Here is an 18,847-nt window from a genome sequence, read left to right on the forward strand (position 1 = left end):
AGCACACTGCCTCACACAGAGCCCTGGAAAGGTTAATTCCCCTGCTCTCTGCCTATTCACTTCAAAACTAGAGATACAGGGAGGGATAAAGGCCTTTAAGGAGTTCTCTGCCCTTGGAGGAGACAGAGACTTCATAGGGCTGGGTGCTGTAGATTCCTGGTTCTAGTTCTGTTGATGTAGGTGAGCCCTAAGAATTTTTTTGAAACCTGGTGTAACTTAAATATATTCTCCACTATTAAATGTTTCCATTCTACTTCCTTTCAGGGAACCTCTCCCTCTGATACCAAGAGAATAATGATGAAGTTGTTAGAAAATAACTTTTATCTGGATCCTGTGTAATCCTAGAGAAATACAGGAGCATTAGGGAGATGAACCAGTAGTTGGAAAAAAAACTTCTCAATTTCAGTTAAGATTATTTCCATTCTTTTTCAAGGGGCTTCTGTGCTTTTACCTTGAAAGTGTGAGAAACCAATACTGGAGTAAAAAATAAAAGTTAAGGTACAGTTTTAAGCTTTATTAGATAAACATCCAAAATACTTAACACAAATGCATCATTGACTAAGCAGGGAGAGAAATCTACAAAAGTCACAATTTCCACATGAGGGTAAAACTTATTGTTGTAGAGTTTATCTAGGATGTTAGACTGAGTGTCAAGATGGGAGGACATAACCTTGAGTGACTGTGGCATATCTATGTCTTCAATCTTTACGGTATTGATCCCAGAAGTTCCCATTCTAGAGTACATTGTGTATTCTATTCCATTCCTCTTCAAGGGCCTGAGTTCTCTCTGTCCTTCAAAGCCTAATTCTGATGTTTCTCCCTTTAGTATACCTTCAGATTTCTCAATCTAGAATTGATCTCCCTTGCTTTGGACTCCCATAGTACTTTATACTTTATGAATCTGCTTCATATAACTTCGCAGTTCACTCCAGAGTACCACTTGTGTATATCTTTAATACTAGACTGAGTTCCTGATGGGCAAGAAGAATGGAATTTGGTCTCTAAGGGTGCCTGGCACAGAGCCTTGCCCCTAGTAAGTTCTTGGTAATTGTTAGATAAAATAAGTAGATAACATATCAAATTGATTTGATTCATTAAATATGAATTGAATACCTGCTTTATGCCCATCACACTTGCCAGGTGCTATAGAAAAGTACACAATACATGATTCATTTCAGGTCTCAAGGAATGTAGTCTTTAGAGGGTTGAGACAATTTTTTAAATGCTATGGTTGAATGGTATAATTGTCCTTCTGAAAGTGGTTTGGGTTGCCTACTAAAGTATGCTTTGGGGTTTTTTAGAGTACTGGACAGAACTTGACCCCAAGAAGCAAAAATTATGGGTGCTGTTGTCCTCATGGCCATATCCTTCCTTGATCTTTGCACATACAAAAAGGAAAAACAGACCCCGCCTAGCATTAGTCTTTGTTACTGAGTGTTAAGGTAGTTAATTTTTTAAGCAAGTTTTGGAATGTACTGTGCTTTCAAAGTTAACTTCAAGTGCTGCTTTCTAAGAATATGTGTATTTCAGCAGTTACTTAGCCCTTGATTCAGTCAATGCTTTCTGCTTTGTTTAGAAAAGAATGTTAAAGGCCTGTTTCTTTTCTTTCTTTCTTTTTTTTTTTTTCTTGCCTTAGCCCCTTCACAGAGTTTAGTCCCAAAGGAAACTCCAGCCACAGCACTGCAGGGGTCTGTTCCCAGACCAGGTAAGGCCCACCTTGGAAAAATTTCTTGAATGGAATAGGTTACATGTGAAGGAACCACTGCTGTCCTCAGTGTGCCAGGAAGTGGCTGAAACTGTCTCATCTGTTTGCTTCAGAGCAGACTTCGGTTGAGTGGCAGAGCTTATGCAGTACTATTTGAAGTTATTTTTCCCCTGACCAGCTTGCTCTCTGACGCATTCCTCGTGTCAGCCAGGGAACTCAAGAAGGACATCTCAGTGCCCATTGTCTGCCACCAAGCCGTGGGTGGTTTCTATTGCAGAGTTTGCCCTGTTCCATGACCCTGGCACCCATAGCTGGCAGCTGACTGATTGGCATACGGTAACTCACTGGGGTGGGAGGCATTACTGCATTAAGACAGTAATTGCATTATGACAGGAGTGGAGGCTCGTTCCGAAAACCTCTGCTGCAGTGAGGTAGCCATTCCTCCAGGGAGTCGGAGTCATTTCACTCATGTCTGGATGGCATTAAGTTTCTTCCCATGACCAAGATATTGTAAATAGCACTAGGGATGGTGTTTCTGGAAGGTGGAGCCCATGGTAATCTGACAAATAACTACTGTGAAATGCTGGGTCAGCTCTGAATGCATGAGGATCTTGATGGCAATAACAGCCGTCAAGAGTAGACTGCCAAAGCAGATAAAGATTATAGATTTGTTACAGTTTAGTCTTACCTGGCTCTTTGTCATTGTAGGTTATTGGGGGATACCCCCCACAAAAAAAGAAGTATGACTGCTTTCCACAAGGAGGTTAGAGTCTCGCTGACAATACAGTTCACACGCTTGACAAAATTTTTTTAAAAAATAAAAGTTTAATTTTGACTCTAAGTCAGTAAAAGTAAGGTAGAAGTTGGGAATTCCCTGGCAGTCCAGTGGTCAGGACTCTGTGCTCTCACTGCCGAGGGCCCAGGTTCAGTACCTGGTCGGGGAACTAAAATCCCAAAAGCTGCACGGGGCGGCCAAAAAAAATTAAAAATAAATAAAATAAAACTTAAAATATTTGTTTAAAAAGTAAGGTAAAAGTTGTGATTATTTTAAAACCTGCTTCAGGGTGCCATGTCCTATATGATGGATAGGACCTTCTATTGTACATTCTTTGGGTAAAACCAGGCCTCTGAAAAAATGGATGAGCAAAAAACATTTTAGCCACCCAGATTTGTTTGCTACCAACTACCCACATGATACCTGAGAAGGGTAGAAATGGAACAGATTCTTCAGAGAAGGAATTAGATAGTAAAACTCATTTTTAATGAGAAAAGGAGCAACTAGAAAGGGGAAGGGAATTCCATCTCCTGCCCCAACTCTTTTCTCCAGAATATGGACTTTACCATATCATATGTCCTCCTTCTCAGAGTAATTTGCTGAAGAATCTTGTTCCTTTTAAAAGTTTGGCTCAAATGAATCTCCTTAGAATACTGCCTACGCCAATAATTGCCTTCACCAAAACCCCTTTGATTTCCACTTATATGAATTAGCTGTTATAGTGTTAAAATTGTCAAAAGCATTGAATTTTGTTTCAAAAGAGCAAACTAACCAAAATTTTTTGTAGTAAACCTCTTTTGACTTGAGCCATTTTTAGTTTTTTTTTTTTTCCGGTACGCGGGCCTCTCACTGCTGTGGCCTCTCCCGTTGCAGAGCACAGGCTAGGGACGCGCAGGCTCAATGGCCATGGCTCACGGACCCAGCCGCTCCACGGCATGTGGGATCTTCCCAGACCGGGGCACGAACCCGTGTCCCCTGCATCGGCAGGCGGACTCTCAACCACTGCGCCGCCAGGGAAGCCCCATTTTTAGTTTTGAGCACACATTTCCTGAGTTTCTTTGCTCCAGCAGAGACTCAGTGAGTTGGTATCTGTTTCTTGTGGAGGAGGTTCCAGATTTTATGAGTTAGATATGGGGAGCTAAATAACAAATGAGAAGCATGGATTCTCCTCTGCCAGCATCTTTCACTGAAGGCAGAGTAGGACAGCCTCTTTACGTGAAGGCTGCATCAACATGAGCATCAGAGCAATACTAATAATAGCTAATAGTGAGTTATTACTAAGTGCTGCTGTACTAAGTTTTTTATATGTGTTATTTAGTTTAATCTTTTTAACTTTGAGGTGGGTAAAGTGGTTATCGCCATTTTTCAGATGAGACATTGAGCACAGAGAGGTCAAGCCATTTGCCCAAGGTCACATGGCTAATAAGCAGTGAGGTCAAAATAACCCAGTCACTCTGACTCTGCTGCCATCAAGGAGGTTACTGTGTAATAAGTAGGGTAGGTTAGACATGTACACTGAGTTTCAGGTGTTGAATTCCCTGAAATGGGGGACAGGGAAAGGACTGTGGGAGACCAGAGGCAGGAGAGATGACTGTTATCTGATGCATCAGCGATGGTCTTTTGGAAAAGATGGAACTACCTAAAGGCATATAATGGAGGAAAAAGATGTTTTCCTGCTGGTGCTTATAAAGAAGTGCCTGGTAAACCCATAGGATGCTCATTTAAGCAAAACCCTGCTAGACAAATGACAGAGATTTTCCTTTTTTAGAGGACATTGCTGAGAGGTTGAGGAAGAGAGGAACATAATGGGGTGTATAGGTGATATCTCAGAGTAAAGCAGTCTGCTCTCTAAAACTCAGGAATTCCTTTGGAGAATGCATCCTTAATAGATATTTAAGACATATTGGAAGATTACTGTTTAAAAAAAATATGTCAAGAGGGAAGAGAGATTCTAAGAATGAAAACAGTCTCTTCTACATGAGAGGAAGAGGATTATTTTACTAAAATAGATATAGCTGGATGAAATATGAACCAGGCAATGTAATTTAGTTACGTTGATCCAAACAGGATTACTTCACAGTATGGAGTAGAAATAAAAATAGACTGAGTAAGTATCTTATGCCCCAGACAACTGAGTTGTGTCCATGCCAACTCTGTCTCTATACCACGTTAGGGTGAGGATCCTGCTGCGCATGGAGACCCGTTAGCCTAAACAAGGCATTCAGAATTCTCATAGACACCTAGCTTCTCCCTGTGGACATATACACCAGAAGCTCCTACATCTCATTTCTGTCCTTTGTATTTTTAACAGAACTCGAGGCAAATGCTGCCATAGTCTCTGGACAAAGGTAAGATGATCACTTCTGCAGACTTAGCATGAATATGGCATAAGCCTCTTTGAAAGGTATCATCTTTCTCAACCTTTAAACCTTTCCTCACCTTGTCCTTTTCCTTCACTCTTTGTACCAGTTTTTTTCCTGCTGAAGTAGGGAGCTGTCATGAGTACCAACCCCTCAGAGGTAACATTTCTTTTAACAAAACTTGGTGGCTAAGTTTCTGCCTTTTGTGGTTGTTTTGAAAATTGGATGACATAACATTTTCAGCACTCAGCAGAGTGAGTAAATAGTAAGCATTCAATATATAGGAGCTGTTGGGTCGTATGGTAGTTCTATTCGTAGTTTTTTAAGGAACCTCCATACTGTTCTCCATAGTGGCTGTGTCAATTTACATTCCCACCAGCAGTGCAAGAGTGTTCCCTTTTCTCCACACCCTCTCCAGCATTTATTGTTTCTAGATTTTATGATGATGGCCAGTCTGACCGGTGTGAGATGATATCTCATTGTAATTTTGATTTGCATTTCTCTAATGATTAATGATGTTGAGCATTCTTTCATGTGTTTGTTGGCAATCTGTATATCTTCTTTGGAGAAATGTCTGTTTAGGTCTTCTGCCCATTTTTGGGTTGGGTGGTTTGTTTTTTTGTTATTGAGGTGCACGAGCTGCTTGTAAATTTTGGAGATTAATCCTTTGTCAGTCCCACTACTGGGCATATACCCTGAGAAAACCATAATTCAAAAAGAGTCATGTACCAAAATGTTCATTGCAGCTCTATTTACAATAGCCAGGAGATGGAAGCAGCCTAAGTGTCCATCATTGGATGAATGGATAAAGAAGATGTGGCACATATATACAATGGAATATTACTCAGCCATAAAAAGAAACAAAATTGAGTTATTTGTAGTGAGGTGGATGGACCTAGAGTCTGTCATACAGAGTGAAGTAAGTCAGAAAGAGAAAAACAAATACCGTATGCTAACACATATATATGGAATCTAAGAAAAGAAAAAGGTCATGAAGAACCTAGGGGTAAGACGGGAATAAAGACACAGACCTACTAGAGAAGAGACTTGAGGATATGGAGAGGGGGAAGGGTAAGCTGTGACAAAGCGAGAGAGAGGCATGGACATATATACACTACCAAACGTAAAATAGATAGCTAGTGGGAAGCAGCCGCATAGCACAGGGAGATCAGCTCGGTGCTTTGTGAACACCTAGAGGGGTGGGATAGGGAGGGTGGGAGGGAGGGAGACGCAAGAGGGAAGAAATACGGGAACATATGTATATGTATAACTGATTCATTTTGTTATAAAGCAGAAACTAACACACCATTGTAAAGCAATTACACTCCAATAAAGATGTTAAATATATATATATATATATATATATAGGAGCTCTTGCCATCATTGTCATTAATAATAGTCCTTGCAACACCTTCTAAGTATAGCTGTTGGATCCTCAAGAGAAAGAATGGCAGATGGGGTCTGAGTGCAGAACCCATGCTTTTTCTTTTATACTGTGCTACCCCACATAACCTAACAAAATGAAATAAAACTGTGGCTTCAACCTCATTAGCCCCATGGAGAGAAGTATTATCGTATTACAAAAGTCATTCCTTTTTAAATGTAGGAATGTACTAGATAACATTTTAAAGAATTTATCATACTTGTACATCAACTTAGGTTATAAAACCGCTTCACAGTCATTTTCTCATCTAATTATCATATCAACCCTGTGAGGTGGTTATAATAGCCAACATTTATTTGAATGCTGTTCTGTGCCATATGCTGGGCTAAAAGCTCCCTAGATGTATTATCTCATTTAATTTTCACGGTATCTATTAGGAAAGGAAATTCTGTCTTACAAATAAGGAACCTAAAGCTCAGAGAGGTTAATTAAATTGTCCAAAGCCACAGATGCAGTAAATGGTGAAGCTGAGATTCAAACCCAGGCCTTCTGCCTCCAGAGCTCTCACACTTAATGTGTTACAGCAGACAAGATGGGGATTTATAGATCAAGAATCTGAAACATAGAGAAAGTTAAATATCGTGGCCAATAAATGCATAGGTAAGACTTGACCCTTGTTCTTCTGACTCCAAATTCATTGCTATTCCTACTACCTGTCTAGTTTTATTTGGATTGGGCTTACGTTTGAATTCATTTGCATATCTCAAAGTATACACCAACTGTGTGGCTAGAGAAAGAAGAGATAATCAGACCAAAAATACCTTGTTGGTGTTTGTTCCCCAAGTTACCTGATCTTTGATGTATAAACACTAGGACAGTATTGCTGAGGCTTTTGTTTTGCCAGGAGAAAGAGGTACCTCCGTTAGGAATCTTCTTCCTCAGAGGCTTTGAACATTTTCTGGGCTCCTAGCCAGAAAGCCATCCTTACCACCTCTAAAAGGATGTGTAAATCCCCCTGACTTGCAGTTCTACCCCAGCTCCAGTCTCACCTCTCCTTGACATGCCTTGGCTTGTGTGGGACAGTGGTTAGATGTAAAGCTAGGGTAATGAACAGTGTGGCCAAATTCCCAGGCATAGTGCCACTAACAAAGGGTCCTCTGTCAGGAGTAAATGATGGAGGGGTAGGGATAGTTGACAATCAGGCCATGGTTAAGAAGCTTACAGTGTATCGGAAGACACAAGACACTAAAAACATGCTGTACAGCCTGATGGGTGCTCTAGAATGCCAGACACAGACTGTGAACCCAAAAGACAAAAGAGGCAGCTCCACCTGGGGAGTGAGGTCATGGAAGACTTCCCAGAAGAGGCATCCCTGTGACCAGGTTTTTGTTTTGTTTTTGTTGCATTACTTTTGTTTCCATTCCATGTCTTAAAAGTAAATTTAATCAACTTTTTTTTTAATGATTTTAACATGAGTTTTTTGAACCATGAAAGTAGTAAAAGTTTACTGAGGGTAACTTGAAATACAGATCAGAGAATTACAAAGAAGAAAATTACCAGTTAGTCAATATTCCTACAACTCAGTATTCACTGTGTATATTTTAGTTGTTCTTCTAGTCCTCTTCACGGAGTATACACAGATAGAAATAGAGTTAAAACACTCCAGTGTTTTATATATATACTATAATGTTTATCTATAGATCTAACACTATGTATTAGATACATAGTATTACATACACATATATATACACATATATATATCTCACACCCATTCATTCATATGTGGTTACATATATACTCAATATATATTATAATGAAAATGAGAATATACTATTCATAATGTTGGTAGCTGTTTTTTTCTCCACAATAATATATTTTGAACAGTTTTTATCATTAAATAACCTTCTACAGCATGATTTTTTTCATGACTCCATTTGGATGTCCCATGGTTTAGTTAACTAATGTACTATCATTGTTAAGCATTTAGCTCTTCTATCTTCATTAATATGAATAAAATGCTTTGGCATCCTTGTGTGTAATTAGCTCTGTAAAAAGATTTGTTTCCTTAGGCACCTAGAAATGGAATTGCTGAGTCAGAGGATTACACCAGGGTGTCTCAGCCTCAGCATTATTGACTGTTTGGATGAGATAATTCTGTGTGGGGTGTGGGGCAGGGAGCCGTTTTATGCATTATAGGATGTTTAGTGTCATCCCTGGCCTCTACCCAAAAGGTGCCAGTAGCATATCCTCCCAGTCATGACAATCAAAAATGTCTCCAGACATTGTTGAATGTTCCTAGGAGGCAAAATTGCCCCCTACGGAGAATCATTGGGTTGCACAGTTAATACTCCATTAGGAGTTTTTGTCCCTGTACCCTCAATAATACTGGATATTACCATTTTTTAATCTTCACATACTAAAAAAAGGGGATTGAGGTAGGAGCAATCAGTAGTAAACCCAGCAGTGTATTGTGAATATATTCTCGTGTATATTCTATAATGTGACTCGTAATATGCCATTATCTAACTCTACTAGGCTCATAGTAAATGCCAGTGTATGTTGTTAATTTCCTAGATTTTTAGGTACTATTAATTTTTGAAGGGAAATATTCTTATCTTAGGAAAATGGGTGAGGAAGTTTGATGATTTTTGTTCCAAGTTCTTAATGTGTTTTACCTGTTTTTCCACAATCTCACCAGCATTATACTTAAATATTTTATTTTTACTAATGTAACAAGCTGGACTCACTTTTAAATTGTCAGTAATATTAGAGCATAATTGTGCTTACTGTCCCAGAGTGGAACATTGTCTCCCCAGAATGATTATGTAGTTCTTAATCTCCTGCCTTGTGAATGAAACTGTTATCTTTATTTTTTGTGTGACTTGATTCCCTCACCTCCTTGGACTTTGTGCTTCTCTCTGTCAGCAGTGAGCCCAAAGAGATATCTGAGAAGTCCAAAACTCCAAGCCGAAGAAACTCCCGAACTGAAGAGCCAGCTGTGGCTTCTGAAAGTGTGGAAAATGGACATCGTAAGCGATCCTCTCGGCCTGCTTCAGCCTCCAGCTCTACTAAAGGTTAGCTGTGGGCTGCAGAGGCTATTTCTGAGTCAAATAGAAGAATAGGGTTCTTATCACAGCAGCAGAGGACTTTTCCCTTCGTCTTTGCCTCTATTCCTCAAATTTTCAAGTTACTTTGACATCTACTGCTTGTTTGGTCCTTGCTTTATTTGTTAGTTCATTTAACTATGTGTTTTCTCCCTGTGTGTGTGTGTGTGTGTGTGTGTGTGTGTACTTGTGTACAAGAGCAGCAAGAACATAACAGGGCAGGTTGATTCATGATCACCACTTCAGACAGGTCCTCAGTATGGCCCCACCATCTTTCTGTGTTTTTGTGGTCAACTCTTTTTCCTACTCTCTACTCTTTTTAAACCTCTGGCTCCTATTTTATGTCCTCTCTTTCAGCAGAGACTCTCACCTCTTCAAAGAGAAAAGAGAACTCCCTCAACTCTCACTACCAGGACATAAATCTACCAGTGTCCTCTTTTGCTCATACTATAATAGAGCAACTGTCGCTCCTTAAGTCCAAGGCCAGTTCCTTCACTTGTGCCTTTGATCCCATCTTCTCTGACCTTACAGAGAATCTTACACAACCAGTTTTCTTTTCTCTATTGACTGCTGTCTCTTTTTTGGATGAGCTCTGCCCTTGGCTTCTCTGACCCAGAACTCTCAATAGTTTTCTGTCTGCTTCTCTGGCTGTTCCTTCTCAGACTCTGTACACATACATTAGATATTGGTCTACTCAAACTTGTATCCTGAGTCACCTTTTCTCTTTAACTTCTATTTTCTCCCTAACAAATCTCATTCATGCCTCCCTTCTTTAGTTATAACCTTTCACAGATGACTCATAAATTTGTTTTCTAGTGCAGACCTCTAGAGATCTTAGACAACTGCACATACATCCTTAACAGGACTGCAAACTCAACATGTCTAAAAACAGACCTTTGATTTTTCACCCATGATGTCAGGTCCTTTGCCATTGTTCCCGTACTACCATCTATCTGTCCATTAGGCATGTCCTCCTTGACACCTCTCTCCTTCACCTTCACATCCATCACAAAAAGCTGCTGGTTTTATCTCAGATGATTCAAATTCATCCACTTTTCCCCATCTTCACTGCTACCCTAGCTTAAAACCCTTCAATGGTTTACCATCATAATTAGGATTAAAGTCTAAAAGCGTCAACATAGACCACAAGGTTCTATCTGGTTTGTCCCCTGTCAACCTCTCCCAGCCTCATTTGACTTCCCTTAGCAACATCCTCTCATCACATGCCATCCTCTCATCACAGGCCTGGGTATATGTGACACCTATTGTAGGGAGTATTCGTCTATCTTCCCTCTCTTCTCCTCATTAACTTCCCACTCTTCCTACTTATCTTAGCTCAGTTGTCACTGCTATGAGGAATCATAGCACCATGTTCTTCTCCTTCATAACACCACAGTTGTAAATTTAGGTCTATTTATGTGGTAGGTAATTAATATACATACTCTGTTAGGGCAGGAGATGTCTGGTTTTGCTCACCACTGTATCCCTGGTACCTACTGTGGTGCCTAATACAAGAGGTGTACAATCAGTAATTATTAGATTAATAACTATCTATCAACTATATATTTAAGTACTTACTACATGCCAGGCTCTAGGTATATAATAGTGAAAAAACATGTGGAGTCTCTGTCTTCCTCACATCGATTATATGCTAGCCAGAAAGACTTTAATATTATACGCATTTATGATAGCAGAGTTATATGGTACTATAGGGGCATATATTGGGTTGGCCAAAAAGTTTGTTCAGTTTTGTCTGTAAAATGGCTCTAGGAGCATTTAGTTGTCTTTAACTTCATTTGAAACAATTTTGTTAGATTTTATTGTGACAGCTGTCATATCAGCGTGCATTTAAAAAAAAACTTACCAAGGGCTTCCCTGGTGGCGCAGTGGTTGAGAGTCCGCCTGCCGATGCAGGGGACACAGGTTCATGCCCCGGTCCGGGAAGATCCCACATGCCGCGGAGCAGCTGGGCCCGTGAGCCATGGCCGCTGAGCCTGCGCGTCCGGAGCCTGTGCTCTGCAACGGGAGAGGCCACAACAGTGAGAGGCCCGCGTACTGCAAAAAAAAAAAACAAACAAAAAACACTTAACCAAAATTGGTGAATTTTTGTGTAGCTATTTTAATATTGAAGATGGAATAAAAAACGCAACATTTTCGGCATATTATGCTTTATTATTTCAAGAAAGGTAAAAACGCAACTGAAACGCAAAAAAAGATTCATGCAGTGTATGGAGAAGATGCTGTGACTGATCAAACGTGTCAAAAGTGGTTTGCGAAGTTACATGCTGGAGATTTCTCGATGGATGATGCTCCACGATCAGGTAGACCAGTTGAAGTTGATAGCGATCAAATCGAAACGTTAATTGAGAACAGTCAATGTTATACCACGCAGGAGATAGCCAACGTACTCAAAATATACAAATCACGCGTTGAAAATCATTTGCAGCAGCTTGGTTATGTTCATCACTTTGATTTTTGGGTTCCACAATAAGCTAACCAAAAAAAAACCTTCTTGACCATATTTCTGCATGCGATTGTCTACTGATCTACTGATTTGTTTTTTAAAACAAATTGTGATGGACAATGAAAAGTGGATACTGTTCAATAATGTGGAATGGAAGAGACTGTGGGGCAAGCGAAATGAACCACCACCGACCACACCAGAGGCCGGTCTTCATCCAAAGAAGGTGATGTTGTGTATATGGTGGGGTCGGAAGGGAGTCCTCTATTAAGAGCTCCTTCCAGAAAACCAAACGATTAATTCCAACAAGTACTGCTCCCAATTAGACCAACTGAAAGCAGCACTTGATGAAAAGCTTTCGGAATTAGTCAACAGAAAACGCATAGTCGGGCTTCCCTGGTGGCGCAGTGGTTGAGAGTCCGCCTGCCGATGCAGGGGACACGGGTTCGTGCCCCGGTCTGGGAAGATCCCACATGCCGCGGAGCGGCTGGGCCCGTGAGCCATGGCCGCTGAGCCTGCGCGTCCGGAGCCTGTGCTCCGCAACGGGAGAGGCCACAACAGTGAGAGGCCCGCGTACCGCAAAAAAAAAGAAAGAGAAAAAAAGAAAACGCATAGTCTTCCATCAGGATAACGCAAGACCTCATGTTTCTTTGACGACCAGGCAAAAACTGTTACAGCTTGGCTGGGAAGTTCTGTTTCATCCACCATATTCACCAGACATTGCACCTTCGGATTTCCATTTATTTCTGTCTTTACAATATTCTCTTAATGGAAAAAATTTTCAATTCCCTGGAATACTGTAAAAGGCACCTGGAACAACAGTTCTTTGCTCAAAAAGATAAAAAGTTTTGAGAAGGTGGAATTATGAAGTTGCCTGAAAAATGGCAGAAGTTAGTGGAACAAAACGGTGAATACGTTGTTCAATAGAGTTCTTCGTGACAATGAAAAATGTGTCTTTTATTTTTACTTAAAAACCGAAGGAACTTTTTGACCAACTCAATAGCTGGGATGCTTTGTTCCCCTGTCAAGTCAGTGAAGGCTTTCTGGAGAAAATGATGTTTAGGCTGAGACCTGAAGAATGAGGAAGCATTATCCAGGCAAAAGGTATAGCATGTGCAAAGGCCCAGATCTGAGGGAGGGTTTCATTCTCTCAGGAAATGCGCTGAGCTTGAGTAGCTTAGGTTAGGCAAGAGCTGGCATCCTGGCCAAGTGCCTGATATCAGCCGGGCTGCTACAAAACAGTCACGTACCATTAGGATACCAGCCTGAAGACCAGGGCAGGTTGTGGTGCACCCACACCAGATACTGACCTGAGAACTCAGGTTGATAGGTCACGTTTCTGGGTAGGAATTTCATAATGCGTCACAAGAGCTCCTGGGAGGAAGCCACAGGTCTGCAGATCATGCACAGGTAAAGAAGAGATGTAGAAGTCACCTTACCTCAGCCTGCCAGAGAGGGGAGAGGATGGGAAGGGCCTTCTTTCCTCTCCAGACATACCATGTACACCACAGCCAGGGTCCTCTTTAGGTATCCCCACTTTGGATGTAGAAGTGGAACCAACAACTTTCTTCTCCCTCCCTGGGAATCATCTCCTCGGCAAAAACCTGTTTGGAAGGAAGCATAAAATGGAAGATTCCTGGAGTTCTATGAGAAAATCTGCTTCCCCTCAATTCTATGTATTCTTTTTCCTAAAGGATCAGGGTCTTCTAGGCTTTAGAATATGGTATGTAGTTATCTTTAAAGCAGGGGAAAAAGTGCTGACCTTTAGAGATGTCATACACCAGCTTTTGGAGAATCTGACTTGAGCCCAGAGCCTCAGGATACTAAAGGTGTCATTTACAGTGCACCAGAAAGAATTAATCTAGCAGCTGGGACAGTTAAGAGATGCCCAAATTAGAGCCACTCTGTAGATAACTGCCAGCCAAGAAAAGATGGAAAGCTGGAACCTGTTTTAGAAGGGGGGTGGCGTGTATAGGCCGTACACTTAAACTGGACATTGTCCCAAGGTGATGGTAGTCATGTTGGAATGCCTGCCCCATCCATGCTTTGAGACTTAGCAACTGGCTTAGAAGAGGCCATAATGACTCTCAGGCTTTGTGATATTACATGGAGGGATTCTGGGTCAGTGTCTCCTAGAGGATGTCAGGGTTCTGGCCAGACCCCAGGAATCACAGTCATACCTAGATCTCCACATCAGCCTCAAGCCCTCAGTCTATCAGTCTTTAACTGTTCTAGGGTAAGTTACTTTTTAAATCAGAAATGAATGCTGTAGCTCTTGATTTTTAAGTGTTAGAGCTCTTGGATCCAAATTAAAGAATTAATATGCATATTATTTGGCCTTCTATGTTGTATCCAAAAATGAACCAAAGTCATAAAATAATTTCCTGTGATTATATTTGAACCCATACCCAGGGAGTGTCATAAAATATCAATCTGGCTTCTAAAATCTGTGTGTCTCAGGACTTCCCTGGTGGCGCAGTGGTTAAGAATCTGCCTGCCAATGCAGGGCTCATGATTTGATCCCTGGTCCAGGAAGATCCCACATACTGCAGAGCAACTAAGCCTGTGCACCACAGCTACTGAGCCTGCGCTCTAGAGCCTGCGAGCCACAACTACTGAAGCCCACGTGCCCTAGAGCCCATGCGCCACAACTACTGAGCCCGCGTGCCGCAACTACTGAGCCCACGCGCCGCAACTACTGAAACCCACATGCCTCGAGCCCATGCTCCACAACAAGAGAAGCCACCGCAATGAGAAGCCCGTGCACTGCAACAAAGAGTAGCCCCCGCTCACCACAACTAGAGAAAGCCCACTTGCAGCAACGAAGACCCAATGCAGCCAATAAATAAATAAATAAATAGATAAATAAATGAAATGTATGTGTCTCGAACTTGTAGACGTATATAGTGCTGGGTACCTGAAACATCTTCCTGCAGCATCAGTACTTAAAGTTTTGAAGGGAAAAGAGGGTTTTGCCTTTTCGTACTCATAAGATTTTGGTCATTTATGCACAAACAAAATCAGAAACAGTCTGCGTTTTTTCATGAGAAAGCTGAGAAATATTATGAGCAGTTTATAATGAGAAGTATTGGTACTTTTTGTATTGTTGAGAACCAGTAACATTAATCATTCTTCTGCTCTGAGAACGGAGTTTGCTTATGTCATGCTAGCCAAGGCCTACTAGACTACCAGATTGCAGTAGTTGGGATAGATGATTTCTGGGCAAGTCCAGGGAGGCCCACTTGGTTGATAGGTCACTCTCTAATCTGTTGTTTTGTTTTTGGTTGGTTTGGTTCCCCCCACTGACCCCCACTGCCCTACCACTTTTAATTACAGACACAAAAATTGGCTCCCACAAATCAGTGAACTTCTTTTTAAAATTGCACTTGATCAGATGTGTTGTTTATAAATAGGCAAATGAGTAGTTCTGCTTCCTGATATGATGAGTTCCCCATTAACACAGAAATGATTTTTCTAGTTTCCCTTGATATTCTTTAGTCTTCTGTTTATAGTAGTTTTATGTTATATTTTCACCTGGGAGAAAGGATCAGTAGTTAAAAACATGAAGTTCAACGTACAAGTTTGAAACCTGGGAAAATATGCTAATAAGAGGGAAGTTCAGAGCAACCTGTAATCAGCAGCAGCTGTGGGTGTCCCTGGGGTGCCCTAAGATGCCTCTGACAGCATAGTGGGGTGATAGCTCTATCCTATCCACAGCTAGTGACTTGAGAAGCAACAACCTAAAAAAACACAGAGTATACAGATATACTTAAAACGTACGTGTTATTATTGTAGAATAAGCATAATTAGATACATCTTATGGGAGAAAACCCTAAACAGTAACTACCTGAAACTGCACTCTTGTAGCATCATTTAGAAACCAGCCATACAGATTTTGAAAGGAAATTTCCAGAATTTTTTTACAATTAAGTAGAAATCTTGGCTAGACTTAGAACAGTAAAAAGCGTAATGAAGTGAGCAAGGTCAAGGTCAATTTATAAAACTCCTTAGAAGGTAAAGCTCCACGCTACACCACCCTACACCACCACTGCCACCGCTCACCCTAGTATCTAAAAGGCTTTTTTGTTTGTTTGTTTCCAGTTTCTAGCACAGATCACTTGTTTACTCATGGCCTCACTCATTGATTCATCCTCAGAAGCAGAGGCAGCCTGCCAGATGATTGGGTGCTTTAGAGCAGTGACAGATGGGAACAAGCAAGGAAGGAATGGAGGGGGGAGCCTGAGGTTGTTTATTCCCCCACTCCTAACCACTTTTCCCAGCCACACATGTGTTTCTCAGACACACCACTTGATCGTTCGTATCACAACAAAGGAGAAGCTCCCAAAGTTGACCTAATTAACAGACATTTCTCTAAGGATGAACACTCAGTCAAGACAAAACCCTGTATGTTTTTACTGCAAATGACAAATTTGCTACAGTGAAGATGAAGCTTGAGAGTTGGACATAAAGGGTTGATTATGGGGAGTTGTGCACTACGTGAGACTCCGTTTATTTACATGGAATTAAAATAACACCATTGTCAACATCCTGTCAGATTTACTGTCCTCTGATTAGCAAAAGACTAATGAGTAAATCAGAGAAACTGATTCTACCACCTGGCACAAGCATCATAATCTCCCAGTAAGATGTATATATTGAAATTTCCACCTATAGAAGCCTAAAAACACTGTACGGGCCACCTCTTGGAAAGTCATCTAGGTTTCACTTCTTAGCAGTTACTTAGCTAACAGAGTGATAAAATTTTTGCTTTTTGCTCTACATTTTGAGTCTGGGTTCTCAAAATATGATACAATACAAAAGAGAGAAGAAAAATTGCTTAGAATACTGAACCTAACATGCAGCATCAGAGAGTTCAGCCTAGTTTCTAGAAATGGATAAGTTGGATTCATCTTACACATTTATGTATTAAATAGAAAACATTTTTTTGTCCTTGATGGGAAGTAATTCTAAAACATTTTTTTTCGTTTTAAATCCAAAATATCTATTATGGAGCAGCATGAAGAATGAGGGTGAATTTTTAAGATCAATATGAGATTTTAAAGAAATGTTTACAGTTGGAGAGCTTCAGGCTATTGATTGTACTTTGCTGTAGAAGACTTTTGTGTTGAAAAAGTTTTTGAGAGAGTTTATACGTTGAGTTTGAGTTTAAGACATGAATAATACAAGAGGAATTAAAAGAATTAAAACACACTCCTTCCCTTTTATGTCACTGTTACCCTGTCACTGATATAAACCACTCAGTTCCCACCTCTTCCATGAAGCCTTCAGGCTCACCTGGGCTCACAGCAGGCTGTGGCTTGCTCTGAATTGCTTCCATGCCTTCCATACATGCACAGGTATATCCACAGCCTTGATGATACCTGGCTAGGCCATGGTAGACACTTGCTGACCAACGGTCATAGTCATGTTATTTAGAGACTTTGACTATGGCATGGCAAAAAGAGTTCCTCACTGCAAAACAATGGCTTGGCTCCAGAGGCTGTTTTTTTTTTGTGGCACAATTCACTTACTTGCTTGTAACATCACTTATTGATTTCTCACCAAAAGCACTGTCAGTCTGTCCATCATTTCATTGGGTGATGGAAACAGGTGATGGAGATTGTGGGGTTAATTGCCCAGCTAAAGCAGCTCTCCCCATCTTGGCACCTTTTTCATGTATGTTTGCTTCACCTTCCACTACCTGTATAACATTTCCCTAATCGCCAGGCCCTAGTTCACAGGGCCGAGAAGTCTGAGACCCTCTTCACACTGAGTGCCCCTTTTGAGGACCTTAGACTGATTCAGAGTCCAGTAGGGCTCCACTTAGGTCAGCCCTGGTTCCTGTGGACTGCCTAAAAGGCACTGCTATAAAGAATTGCCTCAGCTGAATATGTCCTCCTTTCTCCCCACAGACATAACCAGTGCGGTGCAATCCAAGCGAAGAAAATCCAAGTAAACAAGCTGAATGACGACTTGATATTTGTAAATGTGTGTGAATTTTACAAAAAGCGATTTTGAGCTGTGACTTTTTAAAATCCATTTCTGTACAGTTAGTTATTTTAATAATGTGGTCCTTTTCCTGGTCCCTGCAACCTGTTTCATAAAGTGCAATGGGGAAAGCAGAGTTGTTGAACCCTTTTGGTGTTGCAAGATGAAGTTCAAGGTTTCTAAAATGTTGCCATGTATTGAGAGGAGCTAATGTGATTATGTTAATAGTTTTCACATTTCCTAAGCAGCCTAGAGTACAGGGTGAGCATTTTTAGATCTTCTAATGATGTATTGTGCTGTGGAAGTACTGTGTGTGAATAGCAGTAGTGGGGCAAAAAGAATCTTCTCATTTGGAAATGTTGTACATAATTTTATTATATAGTGTTTTGGATGTATCTGTTGTAGAAATGGACCAGTGAATAAAGAGAATCTAAGGGTTTGTACAATGTGAAATACTGAATGTGTTAAATAAATGTCTTTGTCCTAGAACATAAACGTATGTTATTGGTAAGGGATTATTGGGTAAGCAAGCTCTTTCTTTGGACCATAAATGAATAGGAACGGCCTTCTTTGTGAATTAGAATCCCATCATGTCCTCATTACACTTGAGATGCCCACCTGGCAAGTTGTGGAAAATGTACATACTTACTTACTCAACTCATTCTTGGCTTTGAAGAAACTAGCTCTTTTCAGTACTATACCAGGCACTTTGATATTGATCAGATTTCTTTTGGTTGCAAAATGACAGAATCAACTTAGAGAGGATCAAAGGTCACCCAAGACTTTCTGGAGACAGGAAGCCATCAGCAAACCAGATGGCACTCTTCTCTACCTCATTCATCTGCTTCTCCATGCACACGATGGATTGCTGCAACACAACTATGTTTACACCTCCTCCATTCAAGAGATAAGCCCAGACTGACCAGCAAGATTTTTTGTAACAGCATCAAGAATCTAGCCCAGTTTAGGTCAGGTTTCTAACTTCAGTCCATGTCCGTGGTTAAATGGAGCAGCTCCCAAATAAAAGTTGTCATTTTGCATTATGTACTTCAGAGATATCCACTATTTTC

General features: G+C 40.8%; 1 protein-coding gene across 8 annotated transcripts in view; it reads left to right on the plus strand.

The window, feature by feature from the left end:
• NCOA6 (nuclear receptor coactivator 6) overlaps positions 1-18,720 on the plus strand; it is a 106,802-nt gene extending 88,082 nt beyond the window's left edge. For 5 of the 8 annotated variants that reach the window (XM_082645580.1, XM_082645575.1, XM_082645574.1 and 2 more), the window contains 4 exons: positions 1,637-1,705; positions 4,792-4,828; positions 9,150-9,298; positions 17,702-18,719. In XM_082645580.1, the coding sequence (XP_082501706.1) occupies positions 1,637-1,705; positions 4,792-4,828; positions 9,150-9,298; positions 17,702-17,745 (299 nt within the window). In that variant the 3' untranslated portion in view covers positions 17,746-18,719. Of the gene's footprint in view, positions 1-1,636; positions 1,706-4,791; positions 4,829-9,149; positions 9,299-17,701 lie in introns of all 8 variants that reach the window. The other 3 variants (XM_082645578.1, XM_082645579.1, XM_082645577.1) reach the window with 2 other exon arrangements.
• The last annotated feature ends 127 nt before the right edge of the window (positions 18,721-18,847 follow it).

Source organism: Mesoplodon mirus (assembly GCF_964341445.2).
Source record: "Mesoplodon mirus genome assembly, chromosome: 15".
NCBI classification, from domain to species: domain Eukaryota; kingdom Metazoa; phylum Chordata; class Mammalia; order Artiodactyla; family Ziphiidae; genus Mesoplodon; species Mesoplodon mirus.